The 18,157-nt window shown below is 46.1% G+C and overlaps 1 protein-coding gene and 1 long non-coding RNA gene across 3 annotated transcripts in view; one reads left to right on the top strand and one right to left on the bottom strand.

The window, feature by feature from the left end:
* Positions 1–18,157, top strand: part of LOC118552378 (uncharacterized) — a 604,572-nt gene that overhangs the window by 98,128 nt on the left and 488,287 nt on the right. The gene's annotated exons all lie outside the window — the stretch shown is intronic.
* Positions 10,450–16,220, bottom strand: S100A11 (S100 calcium binding protein A11). The gene is made up of 3 exons (XM_036118790.2): positions 16,067–16,220; positions 11,727–11,879; positions 10,450–10,780 (listed from the first exon to the last, which is right to left on the bottom strand). Exons 1-3 carry the CDS (start codon positions 16,067–16,069, stop codon positions 10,625–10,627), a joined length of 312 nt encoding a protein of 103 aa, XP_035974683.1. The 5' UTR covers positions 16,070–16,220; the 3' UTR covers positions 10,450–10,624.

Genomic DNA, 18,157 nt, shown 5'->3' with positions numbered 1-18,157 from the left:
TGCAGATCATGGTTAATGATAGTGTTGACACTAAGCTGCTGTGGGCATAAAATATGAATGTAGTAACAGGAACACTTCTCTCTGGGAAGGTCAGGTTCTCAGACGAGAGAGGTGGGGCTCGGGCTCCAGATTATCATTGTTTCTCTCTGCCCTCACAGCCTGTTTTCTCAGGGGGCTCGGATCACTCAGAACCCAGTTCCCAGCCAGTGCAGACTTGCCTTTCCCTCCCAGTTTTCTTTCTTGCCTGCAGTTTTGTGGGAATGCTTTCAGCAGTAGCTGGGGGAGATTTAGGAGATTAGAGAGGGCAGAGAAACAAAGCATGAATTATCGCTATCCCAGCACAGGTGTGGTCCTCACCGTCCTTCTGCCTGAATTCCCAGTACATCTCTCACCAGGTTCATGGGCAGTACAATAGGGTCATTGTGAGGTGGGTGGGGCAGTGAGGCACCAAGGTCTTCTTGGTGGTGCAGCCAAGGGGGGAAAGAGTCTCTCCCTCAAAACTGGAGCTGGGCCATGAATTGTTGGTGGAGTGCCCAGCTTCACCATCTTTATATATTTGCATGACTATATATTTCATTTATAGAAGCTCTCTTTGGCTCTGTTTTTCCCTTCATGTATTCCTGTTCTTGTTTTATGTGTCCTATTTCTTGCTTTGTTTATTTGAACATTTTTTTTTTTTTAAGTAGGCTCCACACCCAGTGTGGAGCCCAATGCAGGGCTTGAACTCATGACCCTGAGATCCTGAGATCAAAACCTGAGCTGAAATCAAAAGTAGGACACTTAACTGACTGAGCCACCCAGGCACCCCTATTTATTTGAACATTTTAAACATACTCATGTTAAGGTCCTGTCCAGATTGCTCGCTCTCTCTCATTACTTGGGTGCAAAGTCTTTCCTCTGTTGCATAAACTAATGGTCCCTCATGTGCATGTAATGTTTGTGAGCCCATTTTAGCAGGATTTATCTTCTGTAGAAATCCTCCAAATAGCTGGGTCGTCTTCATGAGGTGGTTTGCACTTGTCTAGGGTTTTATGGTGCTTACTGCTCTGTAGCGCTTTTTAATCTCTTAGCCTGGGGATTTGGTAGCAGGGAGCAGTGTGGGTTTGAGCCCCGTGGCTTCAGGAAGCACAGGTTCGGTGCTCTGATTTCTCTCTGATGAGAGACCCCGGGGTTCATTCTGAGTGCTGTCTAGGATGGTAGGGCGAGTTTTCCAGTCTCTGCAGGGACAGTGCAACTCTTTAGTAGTTGTCTCCTTTAGCTAAGGGTTCAGTTCCTGTTCTCCACTGCAGCCCTGGGTCACATGGCCTCAACTCTGGTGTACTGTTACAGCTCTGAGTTCCCTCTTTGCTTTTGGCATCTGGCAATTTCTCTTTCTATCTTTTGATTGACCAAGTATTTAGACTTTTTAGGGGAAGGGGTTTCCATTTTATCTAGCATTGTTTGTAGTAGGAAAGGGGCTTGCTGTATCTGCTCCATCTTCGTTCTTCCTCTTCTTTTTTTTTAAAGATTTTATTTATTTGCTAGAGAGAGAGGGAGAGGAACAAGGAGACTCCGTGCTGAGCACAGAACCTAACTTGGGGTTTGATCCCACAACCCTGAGATCATGACCTGAGTTGAAATCATTAACTGGATGATTAACTGACTGAGCCACCCAGGCGCCTCTCAATCTTCATTCTTCTTCTTTTTTAAAGATTTTATTTATTTGAGAAAGCATAAGCGGGGGGTGAGGGGAAAGGGAGAGGCAAGTTCCCTGCGGACCAGGGAGCCCCATGTGGGGCTTGAGTCCAGGACCCTGAGATCATGACCCGAGCTGAAGGCAGCTGCTTAGCTGACTGAGACACCCAGGTTCCCCTCCATCTTCGTTCTTAACAGAAGTCCTAGCTAGCATCATGGCCCAAATCTTCATCAAAAGGGATGGATTTTGGCTTCTTTTTTCTTTTTTTTTCATTAAAAAAAGAATCAACATTGGATTTGGCAAGAAATCATCCTTGGATATGACAACAGAATCACAGGCAATAAAAGAAAAAATAAATTGGACTTCATTAAATTAAAAACTTCTATGCATCAAAGGACATTATCAATAGAGTGAAAAGGCAACCCACAGACTGTGAGGAAATTTTGCAAATCATGCATTTGCTAAGGGATTATTATTCACAGTATATAAAGAACTCCTACAACTCAATAACAAAAAAATGACCTGATTAAAAAATGGGCAAAGTCACCAAATTATATAAACTATACACAGTTTTTCTATATTAATTATACTTCAATAAAGCTGGAAAAAATTGGCAAAAGACTCAAATAGATTTCTCCAATGAAGACATATAAATGGCCAAGAATTACATGAAAATATGTGCAACATCACTAGTTATTAGGGAAATGCAGATCAAAACAATGAGATATCACTTCATGTCCATTAGGATGACTATTACTTAAAAAACAAAAAAATAACAAGTGTTGGTGAGGATATGGAGAAATTGGAACCTTTCTGCATTGCTGGTGAACATGTAAAATGGTGCAACTGCTATGGAAAATAGTATGGTGGTTCCGAAAAATACAGCAATTCCACTTCTGGATATGTATCCAAAGATATTGAAAATGGGGGCTTGAGCAGATATTTGTACACCCATGTTCATAGCAGCACTATTCACAATAACCAAAAAGTGGAAACAATCAAGTGTCCATTGATGGATGAATAGATATACAAAATGAGTTATACACATACAATGGAATATTATTCAGCCCTAAAAAGGAAGGAAGTTCTGACATATCCCACAGCATGGATGAAACTTAAGGACATTATGCTAAGTGAAATAAGCCAGTTAGAAAAGGACAAATATTATATGATTTTGCTTATATGAGGTACATGCAGTAGTCAGATTCACAGAGATGGAAAGTAGAATGTTGGTTGCCAGGAATGGGAGAAGGGGGGGAATGAGGAAATATTATTTAATGTGTACAGAGTTTCAGTTGAAGAAGACGAAAAAGTTCTGGAGATGGATGGTAGTGATGTTTGCGCAATAATGTGAATGTATGTATTTAATGCTTCTCAACTGTGTACTTAAAAATGGTTAAAATGGGGACGCCAGGGTGGCTCAGTCAGTTAAGCATCTGACTCTTGGTTTCAGCTCAGGTCATGATCTCATGGGTTGTGAGATTGAGCTCTGCACTCAGCGCGGAGTCTGCTTGAAGATTCTCTTCCTCTGCCCCTCCCCCCAATCACACGCGCACACACACTCTCTCTCTCTCTCTCTCAAAAATAAATAAATCCTTTAAAAATGGTTAAAATGTTAAATTTCATGTTATGTATATTTAACCACAATAAAAGGAAAAAATACTTCAATAAATTAAGAATATGTACTAAAAAAAAAACTATGTGCATTAGTGTTGGTACTTTGTCCTCTGCCTCTTTCTGTGGCAGGAGTAACTACCTGGTAGGGAAATACTGATCTCACCCTTCTACAATGTGCCGGATATTCTCCCTTCCGTCCAGATTCACTCTATGCTTCTCTGTCCTGCTCAGCCTTCCAGCTGGGTTGTCCTGTGAGGGGCACTGGCAGCAGAGCAGAAGGTGGGAAGGGAGAGAAATTGGTATTTATTCCCTCGGCTCGCTCTTGCCTCCTGTGTTCTGACAGTGGCTGCATTTCTGTGCCTAAGGCCACACCATCTCTGAGGGACCCCTTTCTCTTGCCTGTGGCTCTTGCTGGCTTCCAGTAACTGCTCTCTTGCCTTGTCCAGTCAGGCCTAGTGGTGGAAACAGCTTCCTAATTTTGCTAGTCCCTGGTCCTTTGCTTGTTGTTTATCTTATCCCTGCCCACACCTCTATAATAGTTTCTTCATTAAACTTTCTTCGTGACCCTTTAAGTGTGCATGTATTTTCTGTGGGGACCTTGACTGATACAGTGCCCTAAATCTGATTTTATAGCATTATCTATTTTTTCAGATCCACTACAATAGTCCCCCTTTATCTGTGGGGGATACGTTCCAAGACCCCCAGTGGATGCTGAAACCATGAGCAGTACCATACTATGCTATGTTTTTCCCTAACATACGTATCTTTTAATTTAATTAATTTAATTTAATTTATTTGAGAGAGAGAGAACACAAGCAGGAGGAGGAGCAGAGGAAGAAGCAGACTCCCCGCTGAGCAGGGAGCCCGATGTGGGGCTCAATCCCAGGACCCTGGGATCATGACCTGAGCTGAAGGCAGACGCTTAACCAACTGAGCCACCCAGGTGCCCCCATACATATCTTTGATAAAGCTTAATTTATAAACTAGGCATAGTAAGATATTAACAACAATGACTAATAATAAAACGGAGCAATTATAACAATATACTGTAATACAAGTTATGCGAGCATGATCTCTCGAAATATCTTACTGTACTGTACTCACCCTTTTTGTGATGTTGTGAGATTATAAAATGCCTGCATGATGTGATGAAGTGCGGTGATAGGCACCACAATCTAGCAGGGTTGGGCTGCTATTGACCTTCTGATGACAGGTCAGAGGAGCATCATCTGCTTCTGGTTGACCACGGGTAACTGAAGCCATGGATAAGGGGGCTACTGTATATGCTGGGCACCATGTTAAGTACTAGTGATGTCAAGGTGCATTTAACAAGGTCCCTGTTCTTGAATTCAAAGTCAAGTCAGGGAAGACAGACAAGTAAAAGCACCATTGCAATACAAAGTGATAAGCACTATGAGAGAGGTAGAACAGAGTGCTGTGGGAGCATAGAATAAGAATATTAAAACCAGTCTTGGGGGTGGGTGGGTGGAGGGAAGGCTTCCTGGAGGAGACCACACTTGTGCTGCTCTAGGGGATGAGCAGGATGAGGTGGATAGGGGGCGGTGGGCTTTCAGGGCAGTGAGAAGAACCTATGAAGGCACAGAGGCAGGACACTTAGCTGTCAGTTCAGGAGTGTTTGGCAAGGCTAGGGAAAAGTGATCATGTGAGAGCGGGAAATGAGACTGGAGGGTGGCAGGGCCTGGACCGTGAGGACTCTGGAGTGTCCCAAGATGAGTCTGGTTTCTATGCTGCATGTTGAGAGGAACCAATGCCATTTTACCATGGGAGTGACACCATCAAGTCCGCCTTTAAAACCCCTTTGGTCACAGGGTGGAGAAAGGAGTGGAAGAGGTCAAACTGGGGACAGGAAGAAGAGTAAGAGAGTTTATTGCAAAATAGTAGAGGCTATCTTTTTGGAAGGGGAGGGACCAGTAATTGGCTGGCTTATTAAAAGAAATCAGTTCAAATGAGTATTCATACAAGTAACAATATTTCAAATATTTACTTAAAACATGTATGCTTACCAATATTTTGCTATATTACCTTTCTTGTGTAAATCACATTCATGATGACTTTTAGGATTTTTTTAAAAGAAATATTTATTTTATTTTATTTTATTATTTTTTTTAAAGATTTTATTTATTTGACAGAGAGAAAGACAGGCAGAGAGGGAACACAAGCAGGGGGAGTGGGAGAGGGAGAAGCAGGCTTCCCGCTGAGCAGGGAGCCTGACGCGGGGCTCGATCCCAGGACCCTGGGACCATGACCCGAGCCAAAGGCAGACGCTTAACGCCTGAGCCACCCAGGCGCCCCAAGAAATATTTATTTTAGAGAAAGAGGGCATGCACATGTGTCGCAAGTGTGAGTGGGGAGAGGAGTAGAAGGAGAGAATCTTCAAGCAGACTCCTCGCTGAGTGTGGAGCCCTACATGGGGCTCCATCCCACGACCATGAGATCATGACCTGAGCCGAAACTGACAGTCAGACGCTTAACCGACTGGGCAACCCAGGCGACCCTAGTTTTTGTTGTTGTTTTCTTTTTCTTTTTTTTAGTGGAGAATTTAAAGATAATTGTGGGACAATCTAAGTGAAAGATGCTTCTAGATTTTTTTTTTTTAAAGATTTTATTTATTTATTTGACAGAGAGAGACACACAGCAAGAGAGGGAACACAAGCAGGGGGAGTGGGAGAGGGAGAAGCAGGCTTCCTGCGGAGCAGGGAGCCCGATGCGGGGCTCGATCCCAGGGCCCCGGGATCATGACCTGAGCCGAAGGCAGACGCTTAACGACAGCCACCCAGGTGCCCCTGCTTCTAGATTTTTACCAGTTTTTTCCCTCATTTGTTTATGGTTGTCTCAGATACACCTACATCAACTACAGTGATCTTCAGTGAATTTCCCTAATCAAGTCTTTGAAAATTCAATTTGGCTTTCATAAAGACAACCTTCTGTACCCATATTTTATTGGTTTATAGACTATTTAATTAAATTTCAATTTTCAAAGAACAAATACAACTGATATAAACAGATTTGGGAACAACCACAAATATGCTCTTAGTGAACACATGATTTCACTGATGGGGGCTCCCCAAGAGTTATCAGTTAGCCTCGGACATTTGCGGTTCTATGGTCATCAGTCGGCAGTTTTTTTTTTTTTTTTAGAGGGAATAGGGAGATGGTTAAGTGAGTCAGTTACAAGAAAGGTCTGAAATAAAGCGACAAGGGTGGAGAGGAGGGGATGCATATGCAAGAGTAAAACCCAAGAAATGATGACTAGATGTAGTTGTGAGAATGAAAGTCTAGGGTCATCTCCAGTTTCCTGGTTTGGACAGCTGGGTGGATGGTGGTGCAATCCACTGAAATTGGGAATGAATCAACAGGATCAGGTTCTGGGAGAAGGATATACAATTGAGCCTTGAACCACACAGGTTTGAACTGTACGGGTCCACTTACACGGTGATTTTTTTCAATAAATATATTGGAAGACTTTTTAGAGATCTGCAACAATTTGAAAAAACTCATGAACTGCATAACTGAAATATCAAAAATATTAAGAAACAGGTATGTCACAAGGCATAAAATATATGTAGATACTAGTCTATTTTATTACTTATTACCATAATGTATACAAAAATCTATTATATGAGTTAAAATTTATCAAAACTCAACACACACACTTACAGACTGTATGTGGCAGCATTAGCAGTCAAGAGAAATGTAAATGAGCATAAAAATGCAATATTAAATCATAACTGTATAAAATTAACTGTAGCACATACTGTACCATAACAGTTTTGTAGCCGCCTCTGGTTGCTATTGCAATGAGCCCAAATGTTGGGAGTATCCCAGTATCTGCACAAAACGTGTGATGCTAATACCACCATCTGAGCAGTTGCCTGGCTGGTAAATTGCATACTGTAGTAAAGAGTAATCTCTTGTGGTTCTTGCTATTATAGTTAAGTTTGCGGGGGGAGTCAAAAGTTCTGTGTGGATTTTCGACTGCGTGAGGGTCAGAGCCCCAACTCCTGTGTTGTTCAGTAGTCAACTGTAGAGGCCAGTTGAAAACATGTTGTGTTGGAGGCATGTGTTCCTTATGTGGGCATGCTCCTTGTTTTTTGGAGGATCCACCTCATATGTCTGATCCACTCTTCCCAACTCTTAGTTCTCGTAGTTTGGGTGGGGGTCCACCCCAGTTCTAAGGGTCAAGTACACAGTCCAAGCCTACGTTGATCAGTGCACTGCATACCGTCAGACCCATTGATTGGCCTGGGTGGGCACATGAAACAGGCCAGGGGTGGGAACAGCCCAGGAATTTAGAGAAAGACACCATCTCCTACGGCTGTGCTGAAGCCCAAGCTGTCCCTTGGCTGTTCAGTTACACGAGTCAATAAATTCCTGCTTTGCTTACAATTGAAATGGAATTTCCCATGACCGACAACAAGCTGTGGGACAACCAGGTAGAGATGTTGGGTTCAGCAGAGGACTTGAGAATTCTTGAGATAGATTTGGGCTGGAGATATAGAAATGTAAGTCATGAGCATACAGATCAAAGCCATGAGTCTGGAGAAGGTTGCCCAGGGCAAATGCACTGTGTAGAGACCCATTAGTGTGAGTGCCATGAAAGGGGAAGCACGGAGCCTGATCATTCGTGGGAGGGACGCTTCATCCCCACTTGGAGTTTTGCGAGGCTTCCTGGAGAAAAAAAACCATGTAGGCTGAGAAGGGAAGGGTAGGTGGAAACGGACCTGGGAATGGGTGTGGTGAGGGTGGGACAGAGTTCCGGGCAGAGAGCTCGGGCCAGGAGGTGAGAGAACCCCCTCATGTTGAGGGAACTAAAGGTCACGATGGCTGGAACATAGAAAGTGCACGCATGAAGGCAGAGCCCGGGAGGCCCAGTGCACCGTGAGCAAAGTGGGGGTGCTGTGCCTGGCCTTCCATGCCCAAGAGCCCAGGGGAGTCCACTGAAAGGCGAAGCTGGAGAGCAACCAGATCAGAGGCTTCAGGAAGGAGGAAGGTCTGGAGACGGGCAGGGCGAGAGGAGCGGGGCCACTGAGGAAGCTGCTGCAGTATCCAGACAGAGGTAGTGGTGCCTGGGTCGGGGGAAGCCTGGGGTGGGTTCGAGGGATATTTTGATGAAGAATGAGATGAACTTGAGGGTTTGGGTGGATGTGACGAGTGACTTCCATGTTTCTGGGCAGGGCGGCTAGGTGGATGGAGGTGCCATTTCCTGAGATGGGGGCAGTGGAGGAGGGGCCAGCTGGGGGCTTGGGAGGATGGTGAATTCAGTTTGGGGTATGCAGATCCAGAGAATGTTTCTTGAGGACAAGAATCTTCTCTGCCTTATTCATTCCCCTCTTCAGATACACAGACCACTTACACTTTGTTCAATACTTGAGTATGTGAAAGATACTGGTATTTTACGTGGAGAAATCCAGGAGGCAGTGTCAGAGTTCAGGAGCTAGAGGCGGGTTGAGGAGAGAGGTATGTGTGGTCACTGGCCTCTACGGGTAAATGAAGACAGGTGGACAAGATCCACAGGCAGAGCGTGAGGCATGGGAGGCAGGCTTCGCACGGAGTTGAAGGACCGTGATTGTCTGATGGGGTTCCTAACCATGATCTTGTCCCTGTCAGCTCTGCTCCTCTTCCCCGACCTCTTAGGCTCTCCTTTGCTGGGTCTTCTTCCTCTTGTTACTCCCCTCCTTTCCAACTGAGGGCACGCCCCCAAGCCCTCCTGTTTCTCAAGCCAGATCTCTCCAGACTTCAAATGCAGATGCCCACTGGGCCTTGCCAACTGGACCTACTAATGGCACTTTAAATACAACAACCCTTATGAGCTTATCACTTCCTCCCCAAACTCATTGCAAATAGGAGGCACTTCAGAGAGTTGTTGATTTGAATCTTGGATTAAAAGCTTGGTACAGATTGGGTCTTACTTCTTTCCAAGTTTGAGGGAGCCAAGCAAGTAAAGATTTCCCAGTTAGTTCCCTGAGCCTGACGTCTTAAAGCCAGGGCCAGTGATTTCTTGGTAGAATAGCAAATGGGCCAGTAACCTTAGGGTGCCTGATGTTTTTCCATCTCTTCCCTGGCTCAGTGTTCTTTGGGATAATAACTTTTAAATTATTTTTATTATTTATTTGTATATGGGTGCACCTGCCAAGGGAATAATATGCAGACTTTCACGGACTACAGATTCTATCCCGTGCTGCTAATGAATTAAGGAACTTATCCAAATAGTAGTTACAGTTCTACTTGAAAACTTAGGGTCTTGCCAGCCTGAGGCACTGGTCTTCATTCTGGAATGTCAGAGCCAACAAAAAATGGTTCCAGTAATGGTCTAATTCATTCTATTAATTTATGAAGGAAGAAACTGCGATCTAGAGAGCTTTTTACTAAGTTAAAACTCATGCAGATGGATAAGGAATCAGAGGGCCTCTAGAAACAATCACTTTCACCTGTGCTGCTTAGGGATCTGTGCCCCAGAACATGCTTCTCTTTGTCTACTGTATTTAACCCTGGGTCAGCTTTCCAGTCCTTCTGTCTAGGCACTTTCCCTGCTGCTTTATCAGAGGGCTTAGAAAATTAAGACCTTGACCACACTAGCCTCCTTTCCATTCCGTATCACACTCTCTGCTCCTTCTTACCTCAGGACCTTTGCCCTTGCTGTTCCTTCTCCTGAAACTCCCTCCTCCATTTTTCCTGAGGTTTGCTCCATCTCATCCTTCAGATGTCGCACACATGAGATCTCGGAAGAATGCCCTCCCCCAGCCCCCATTAACCTGTCTAACACACCACCTCGTAATCTTTCCTCCACAGGATTTACCACATTCTAGTCATCTTGTTTGTTGCTTACTCATTCACTGTCTTTCCCCCACTAGAAAGTCAGCTCAGTGAATGCGGGATCTTGTCTGTCTTGCTGACTGTATCTTCAAAGCCTGTGACAGTGCCCGTACTAGGGCACTGAGTGAGTTATGACAAGTGACATCTCTCCATCAGTCTGAGTAATCTGGAATGATTCTGTTGGTATCGTGAGTCATAATTACATCTACACCCAGTGTGTATTTTCACTATTTACTGTGCAGCTCTGGGAACTGCTTCCATCACGCTAATTCCATTCCTCCCATGCTGCTTCCTCCCTGGCACAAAGTACTGACTCTTTAGTGTGTGCTTTAAAAAACACTATTGCTTTATTAACTACCAGCAGGACTGGCCTGCACAGGGGGTGGTGGACGCTCTGGGCTCAGGGTCCGTGGAGGATGTGAGGAGGACGTGATGATTGGGAGGCTGTTTTGAAGGAAAGAGGTGGTCTGGAGGCCAAGGCCCAAGAGCCCCTCTGATTTACTTCCGGAAATGGGTAGACCTTGTAAAGGAGTCATGGCAAGCTATGGCCATGCCACCAATAAGATTAAGAAATTCTTGGAAATCTAGCTGCCCGTCAGCGTTGAGGTCCAGTTTCTTCATCATGCGATCAAGGACAGCAGGGTCCTTTTGGTTCTGCAAAGATAACAATAACCATCATAATGATACTATTACTATTAATAATACATTAATTTATATCACACTTTCTAAGATGCTTTCCATTATGCTGCCACATCTTAGTCTCACAAGAAATGTACGGTACAGGGTAGGGGTTAGTAACATTCCCACTTCCCAGACACAGAGACGGACTCAAACAGGTGAAATGACTTGCCGAAGGGGAAGACCTGTGACCAGAACCCACGTTTTCTGGCTCCCGGCCCAGGGTTCCTCTGTGACGGTCAGGGGTTGTGCAATTTCACAAAAGCAGCGGAACACCTTTTTCAAGTGTTGCATGCAACCGCAGTGTACGGACTATACGGAAGTGGAGTGATGCGAGGTGGAAAGCGGATGCAGGTCCCAATCCGCCTCCTCCTCTTCCACTCAGCTTAGCCGCCAACACATCACGCACGTACAGCCACTAGCTGCGTACGGCCATTTAAATTAGGGATTTAGAAAGTCAGTCCGAAAGTGGCACCTGCGCCTAGTGGCTCCCACATGGGATTGTGCAGATATGCAGAACATTATTTCCATCATCACAGAAAGTTCCGTGGGACAGGGCTTCCCTAGAGGCTTTGGGATGGAGGAATAAAATTTGAAAACTATCCTATTATACCATTTACCATTTCGTATGCCTTTTCCCTAAATGAAAGAAAAAAATTACCATTCCCTGTGTCATGTAGTTTGATAACTTTGATCTTTAAAATATATCTTATTCAAAGAAAAGAAGAAAAGGTCCTTTCACGGTCACGCAGAGCTCACTCAGAGGCCTAGGGGCTCAGCCTTGTCTATGCAGGCCCCTGGCTTAGAGTGAATGAAAAGGAGGCGGAGTGTGGGGGTCAGCTGGGCCTTCACTTCTAGCCATTCTGCCAGTGTCTTATTTCGAGCTCTGCGTAGTTTGAGGGCCGGGGGCTGGGAGCAATACCTTTGTGAAGGCAGCCAGTTCTGTATTCATGAAGGTTAGGAACTCTGTCTTGGAGAGTGTGCAGTTGTTACCCTCCTTTCCAGCAAACTTCTGGAAAACAGCAATCAGAGACTCGATGCACCGCTCGGTCTCAGTAGGGCTGGACATTTTTGCCTTTAGAGAAAAAAAGTCAGGGCTCAGACAAGGGCTAGATGCTAGAGAACACTCTATAGAGAATCTCATACCTTCATTTCGGGGCAAAGCAGTTTCCTAAAAGACTAGGTCATTTTTTTAGGGGACGAGGGGCCCAGAACAAACACAGAGAATCACATTCCGTGAGCCTCCTCTATTGGTTCCCATGTTTATTCTGGGTGAAGCATAGTGAGGGTACGCATAGAGTATGTGGGTGTGTCTGAAAGCAGTAGACTGCCTTGCTGAGAGTGAGCGTGGCAGGTTTTACTGATGTTTCGAGAATCTGTGGGTAAACATATGTATAACTATACAGCCACAGATCTGTAAGCACACCATGCACTGTCTAGAGATTAAATAATCTCCTATTTTCTTTTTTTTTTTTTTTTAAAGATTTTATTTATTTGACAGAGAGAGACACAGCGAGAGAGGGAACAGAAGCAGGGGGAGTGGGAGAGGGAGAAGCAGGCTTCCCGCTGCGCAGGGAGCCCGATGTGGGGCTCGATCCCAGAATTCTGGGATCATGACCTGAGCTGAAGGCAGACGCGGAACAACTGAGCCACCCAGGCGCCCCAAATAATCTCCTATTTTCTAAGAGAATATAGAGGCTGCCGGGATGAATGAAATGGCAGCTTTTTAAGGCAATACTGGGGGGTGTCTGGGTGGCTCAGTTGGTTAGCTGACCGCCTCTTGATTTCGGCTCAGGTCACATCTCAGGGTCGTGAGATTGAGCCCCAAGCAGGGCGTGGAGCCTGCTTAAGAGTCTGTCTGCCCCATCCCAATAAATAAGTAAAAATAAAGCAATACTGAATTCCTGGGACTCCTGCCTTTTCTAGAAGAATACTAAATGCCTAGTTATTATTGTGTGTGGGGTGGGAGATCTGAGAGCTTTTTGGATGTTCAAAAGCAGCTTTCATATCGAAGGTTAGAAACCATTAATTTTACATGCGAGGAAACGGAGACATGAGAAGGGAACTGACATAGCAGAACCACCCCGAGAATCTCAGCCTCCAGGTCCCTTTCTGCAGTTTTGATCTTTGTTCCTTCTACTTCCAGATGCCACTAATTCCTACAGGAATGGCTGGAGGAACTTCTTTGGTCACTTCAAACCACAAAGGTGGATCTCAGGAAGGGAGCTCTCAGGTTGCTACTCACACAGCTCCCGACATCTACAGAGCTGAACCTTAGCCGTGGTAGCACCAGGAGAAGCTGGGGTCAATTCTGTGTGAGCTCTGCTTTCCTTGTAACAGAATTCTTCAGGGAAATCCTATTTCTCGGAGTCTTCGGGTCATTCCTGCTGGTACCTATATCCCCTGGTGGTTCAGTCTGGCCACTGCAGGCTTTCTGGAAAACTTGCCAGCCATGCCCTTCCTTTGAGGCTTTATCTTCAGGTATTAACAATGATCTTTGTGGGGTTCCTGGGTGGCTCAGTCCGTAAAGCGTCTGCCTTCGGCTCAGATGATGATCTCTGGGTCTTGGGATCAAGTTCTGCATCAGGGTTCCTGCTCAGCAGGGAGTCTGCCTCTCTCTCCCTCTGCCCCTCCCATCACTCATTCTCTCTCTCTAATACATAAAATCTTGAAAAAAAAAAGATCTTTGTTTGGACGGTGACATTTGCAATTTAGCATTTAGCTTTTAATTTGGTCTTTTCCGGACTTCCTGGAGGCTTTCAATCCTAGTAATTAACGAGCTGCGGACTGTAATTAATGTGCTAGGAAATGATCTGAGCCCTTAGCCACATAGCTTTGGGCTCCTTCCCTCTTCCCTCCTGTAGCCTTTTCATCCGCCGTTTCTCCAGGTGCTTTACCAGCTAGATGAGCTGCCTGATCTGTAAAGCCCCTTTAGAGGTGGTTCTAATGAACTCTTCTGGAGGTGGATTCTTTCCCAACAGTCATCTTGTTGGGATTTTTTCTTTTTTCTCAAAGAGAACTTTTTCTTAAGGAAAGAAAAATGTTTGTAGGTCCAGGGTTTGGGAGTGAAACAGAATACCATAGCCTGGAAACAGATGTGTTTCCTCAACTGCCTTCCTTATCGGAACTAAAATCTCACTGTCTTACCGATGTGTCAGTTGACAGGAAGAAGGTCAGCTGGGAGGGCAAGCCAGATAAGGCAGAAGGTTCCAGGCTAAGGAGCAAGGGCTTTGTGAGGCCTACAGATGCTCCTCTGCCCCCTTTCCTTGTGGAATTCAGACCGTTTTGCTTTTCTGGTTTCAAAGTGGCTTTCTGCCTTATTTTTTTTCCTCCTTAACATCAGGACTATAATTTAGACTATTTTTTTTTCCTTCTTGAAACTGTTGCTTTCAGCCACACATGGAAAAAATTAAAACCTCTGTATTTCTCCTCAGAGGTAATTTTCCAGAGCAAAAGAAAGAAACACAATTACCAAATTACTGAAACGGAATTGCAAAATTGCAAGCTGGAGGGGGCCTGGGAGATGGTTCCAGAGAAGGGAGGCCCAGAGACAGGAAAGCTTTGCTCAAGGTGGAGCAGAGGCTGAGAGAAGGGAGAACCAGATCTCCTGCCTGGAGGCCAGCACTCCCCACCTGCATCCTCACAGTTGTATTTGGCACCATGATAGGAAGAAGAAAATGGTGTGAGATAACTGGATACCGTGAAAGAATTTTAAAAATCCATGCTAAATACTCAACATTTGAGGAAAGGGGGAAGAAAAAGTAATGTGAAAAAGAAGTAACACTTGAAAAAGACTCCAGCATTGCTGTTGTCATACTTATTTTTTTTAAGTAGGCTCTTCACCCAGCATGGAGTCCAACGTGGGACTTGAACTCACAACCCTAAGATCAAGACCTGAGCTGAGATCGAGAGTCCCACCCTTGACCAAGTGAGCCACCCAGGCGCCCCTGCTGTTGTCATTCTTAACCAATGTGCTCCTACCCTCCTATTCCCCCGCCCCGCAAAGGATCCATAATGGCATCCACCTTCCTCCAGGACAGGACAATCATTCCAGATCTTCACCACCTATTGGTGCAGGGTCCACCTTTTCAAGGTTCCATGGGACACATGCATGGAAAGTAAAGAGGAGAAGAGTAGGTTGCGATAAAGGTTGACACACTAGAGCAGAAGGGGGCAAATGTGTTTGTAAAGGGTCAAACAGTAAATATATTAGGCCACTGTGGTCCATGTTGTCTCTGTCACTCTTTTGTCGCGGGACAGCAACCACACAGGCAACTCATTGGGGAACGGGCGTGGCCGTGTGCTAGTAAAACTTCATTTATGGACAATTAAGTTTGATTTTCATATCATTTCACGTCTAACAAGTATTATTCTTCCTGTGATTTTCTTTCAACCACTCAAAAACGTAAAATCCATTCATAGCTTGGGAGACACAGAAACCCCATCTGGCCCCTGGGCGGAAGCTTATTTGACTCCTTTCACTAAAGAGGCCTTGGAGGAGGTAAATTTTGGAGGTGGTTTAATGCAAAAGTTAGAAAGAAAATTCAAAGTAGGTTGGCAGGAACTGGGAAGAGAAAAACAGATGACGACACGAGTCCCTGAAAAGATGGTGGGTTCAGAGGAAAAGGGCAGGAGGAGGGGGCTCGGCCTGGACGGGGCTCCTCCCACCGTCCGGGCTGCATTCCGACAGCTGGGAGCCGCTTCAGTTTCAGGCTCTTTGTGTCTTGGCCGGTTGCCTAGCTTACTGAAACGGATTTTCCCAGGGCTCAGACGGCTCAGTTCTGAGACGTGCCCTTTTCTGGTCTACAGAAACAATTAGAGCGGCCGGACGCCCCCTCTGCCCCACCTCTTTCACTTGTCTCCCTGGCTTCCGCGAGCCCAGGGCTGGGCCAGGGGCCTCCAGCCCCAGCGGGACCCCGCGACTCGCCCACTTCCCGGCGGAGGGGGATCGCGCGTGGCGCCACCCCGCGGGGACGCGGTGCCGAGCGCAGCCCCCTTCCCCAGCTCCGCACCTTATCGCCGCCCTGGAGCCAGAGACCCTCCGGTGGCCGCCCCTCGGCTGCTATCACAGCGATCACTAGGGCTGCTTCCTTCCTGCCTCTATACCCCAGTTCCAAACCACCCCCCCCCCCCGCCGGATTTATTTTTCCTGCCCTGCTTCCTGCCACGTCCACACAGAAATGAAAGATCAAGCGTGGTGGAAAGCACCGTGTGGCTCTTTTCCTTGCAGAGCCTCGAAGACGAGAAAAAGGTCGGGCTTACCATGTGTTCGCGGGACGGGCGAGGGCCGTGCGTCCGGCGGCGGAGGCGCTGCGAGTTCTGGGCGGCGTGCGGCGGGCAGCGGGCTCGGGTCTTTCTCGGCGCCCCGCCCCGCGCGCGGCCGCGCCTGACTCACGCGCTCCCCTCCCGCCAGGCCGCCTCCGCCTCCGCCTCCCCGGCGCAGCTCCCGACTTGTCCTCCCCGCCCGCGTTGCCCAACGCGCCGCTCACCCGGGACCCTCTGTCTCTTCCTGTCCTGTGGGCCTTGAAGATTTAAAGGACTTTTCTGATTTAAAGGTTTTGCATAGTGGTCTTGGGCGTGGTGTGCCCATGTCCGTGGCTCTTTTCCGTGTACGAGCTCACTCTGCTCATTCAGGTTAGAGAGGCAAAAGGATCCTTTTAAAAACGTGCAATGCGGAGTGTGAGCCTTAATTGTACAAGTTCCGTAGAAGCCGGGCTGTCTATTCCTTCACACTAAAGTTGGCTAATAGAGTAAACAGTGGTGATTTGTGCCAATCAAATGGAGCACCATTGTCTCAAACTTCTCCCTAACCCGAGACAGTTAAACCCACAAAACCCCAAACCACTGCAATTAAAAGCTGACCGGTGTGAGTAGGGCGTTTATCTGTGTGCAGCTGGCAGAAGCTCCGGGTTCTAATAGTGGGCCTGTCACTTTATTGCAATGCTTTTGGCAAATCCCCTCTCTCCTCGGAGCTCCATTTCCTTATCTGTTAAAAGTAGTGATGTTGCATTTCCTGTTTCGTAAGACTGTTATAACTGTCCAGGGAAATGATGGCTTTGAGACGGCTTCAGAAACTGGAGTAGACATGAATGAAAGATAACGGCCCGCAGGGCATCGTGTAAATTGCTTCCTCGCATCCGCTGGTCACTTCTGAGCAGATGTGTGTCTCCCCTCAGCTACTCAGACGTGCATTTTCTTGAATCCACTTGAAAGCCCCACCGGAGCCCCAGACTCAATAATTAAAGAAATAACCTGTTTCTCTCCCATCTTCCCCTTCTCTGCTAATGGTACTGCCATTCCGCCATTCTCCTGGCTTGAGAGCTTTGGAGTCAGGTTTTGACTGTAAATCCCTTTCTTACCCCCAAATCTTTTCAAGTGCCAACTGCTTTCACTTTTTTTTTTTTTAAGATTTTATTTATTTATTTGACAGAGACAGTGAGAGAGAGAGAGAGAGAGAGAGAGAGAGAACACAAGCAAGGGAAGCGGGAGCGGGAGAAGCAGGCTCCCTGCGGGACTTGTTCCCAGGACCCGGGGATCATGACCTGAGCCGAAGGCAGACGCTTAACCGACTGAGCCACCCAGGCGCCCCTATCAGTTTTTATTTTTATACTCTCTTGGATCTGCCCCATATTTTCTATTCCCACCTCCAGTGCTCTTAGTTTAGGTTTTCATTCCCTCTTCCCTTCAGTTTCCTAACTGGTCTCTTGCACCTCTAGTCTATTCTTTTGACTGTGAAAAACACATTTTCTGGGGCACCTGGGTGGCTCAGTCAGTTAAGCCTTTGCCTTCTGCTCTGGTCGTGATCCTGGGGTCCTGGGATCGAGTCCCACATCGTGCTCCCTCTGCTCAGCGGGGAGCCTGCTCCTCCCTCTCCCTTTGCCTGTTGCTCCCCCCTACTTGTGCTCTCTTTGTCAAATAAATAAAGAAAATCTTTTTAAAAACATTTTCCTGCCGTACAGCTCTGATCAATTGCCTACTTAAAAAACAAACCACAACAAAAGAATGAAACAAAATGACTCCTCCATGCCTTTTATATAAAATAAAAACTTCTTAGCCTCTATCTGGATTGGAAAAACTTCTTTTACCAAATGAATGAATGAATTCTTCAATTTATTCATTTAACAAATATTTTTGGAAACCTACTATGTGCCAAGACCAGTGCTAGGCACAAGAGATACAAATATGAATATGAATGATATAGTGCCTGCCTTTGAGGTGGTCTGTGGATAGACTTTACCCTTGGTGGCTTGGGGGGTGTTCCATGGATGGCTTCTAGGGTCCACAAATACCCTAAAGTTATATATGAAATTGTCTGCATAAGAGATTTTCTTTCTGGGGAAAGATCTATGGTTT

The sequence above is a fragment of the Halichoerus grypus genome, chromosome 5 (assembly GCF_964656455.1).
Source record: "Halichoerus grypus chromosome 5, mHalGry1.hap1.1, whole genome shotgun sequence".
NCBI classification, from domain to species: Eukaryota; Metazoa; Chordata; class Mammalia; order Carnivora; family Phocidae; genus Halichoerus; species Halichoerus grypus.
Note: the sequence above shows the minus strand (reverse complement) of the source record. Positions and strands in the feature narration are given on the sequence as shown.

Bases quoted from the DNA above. Each gene is read 5' to 3' on its own strand.
- S100A11 (XM_036118790.2), bottom strand. The intron at 10,781-11,726 runs GTATTGCTCCCA...TTATCTTTGCAG, and splicing joins AACTGGCTGCCTTCACAAAG to AACCAAAAGGACCCTGCTGT.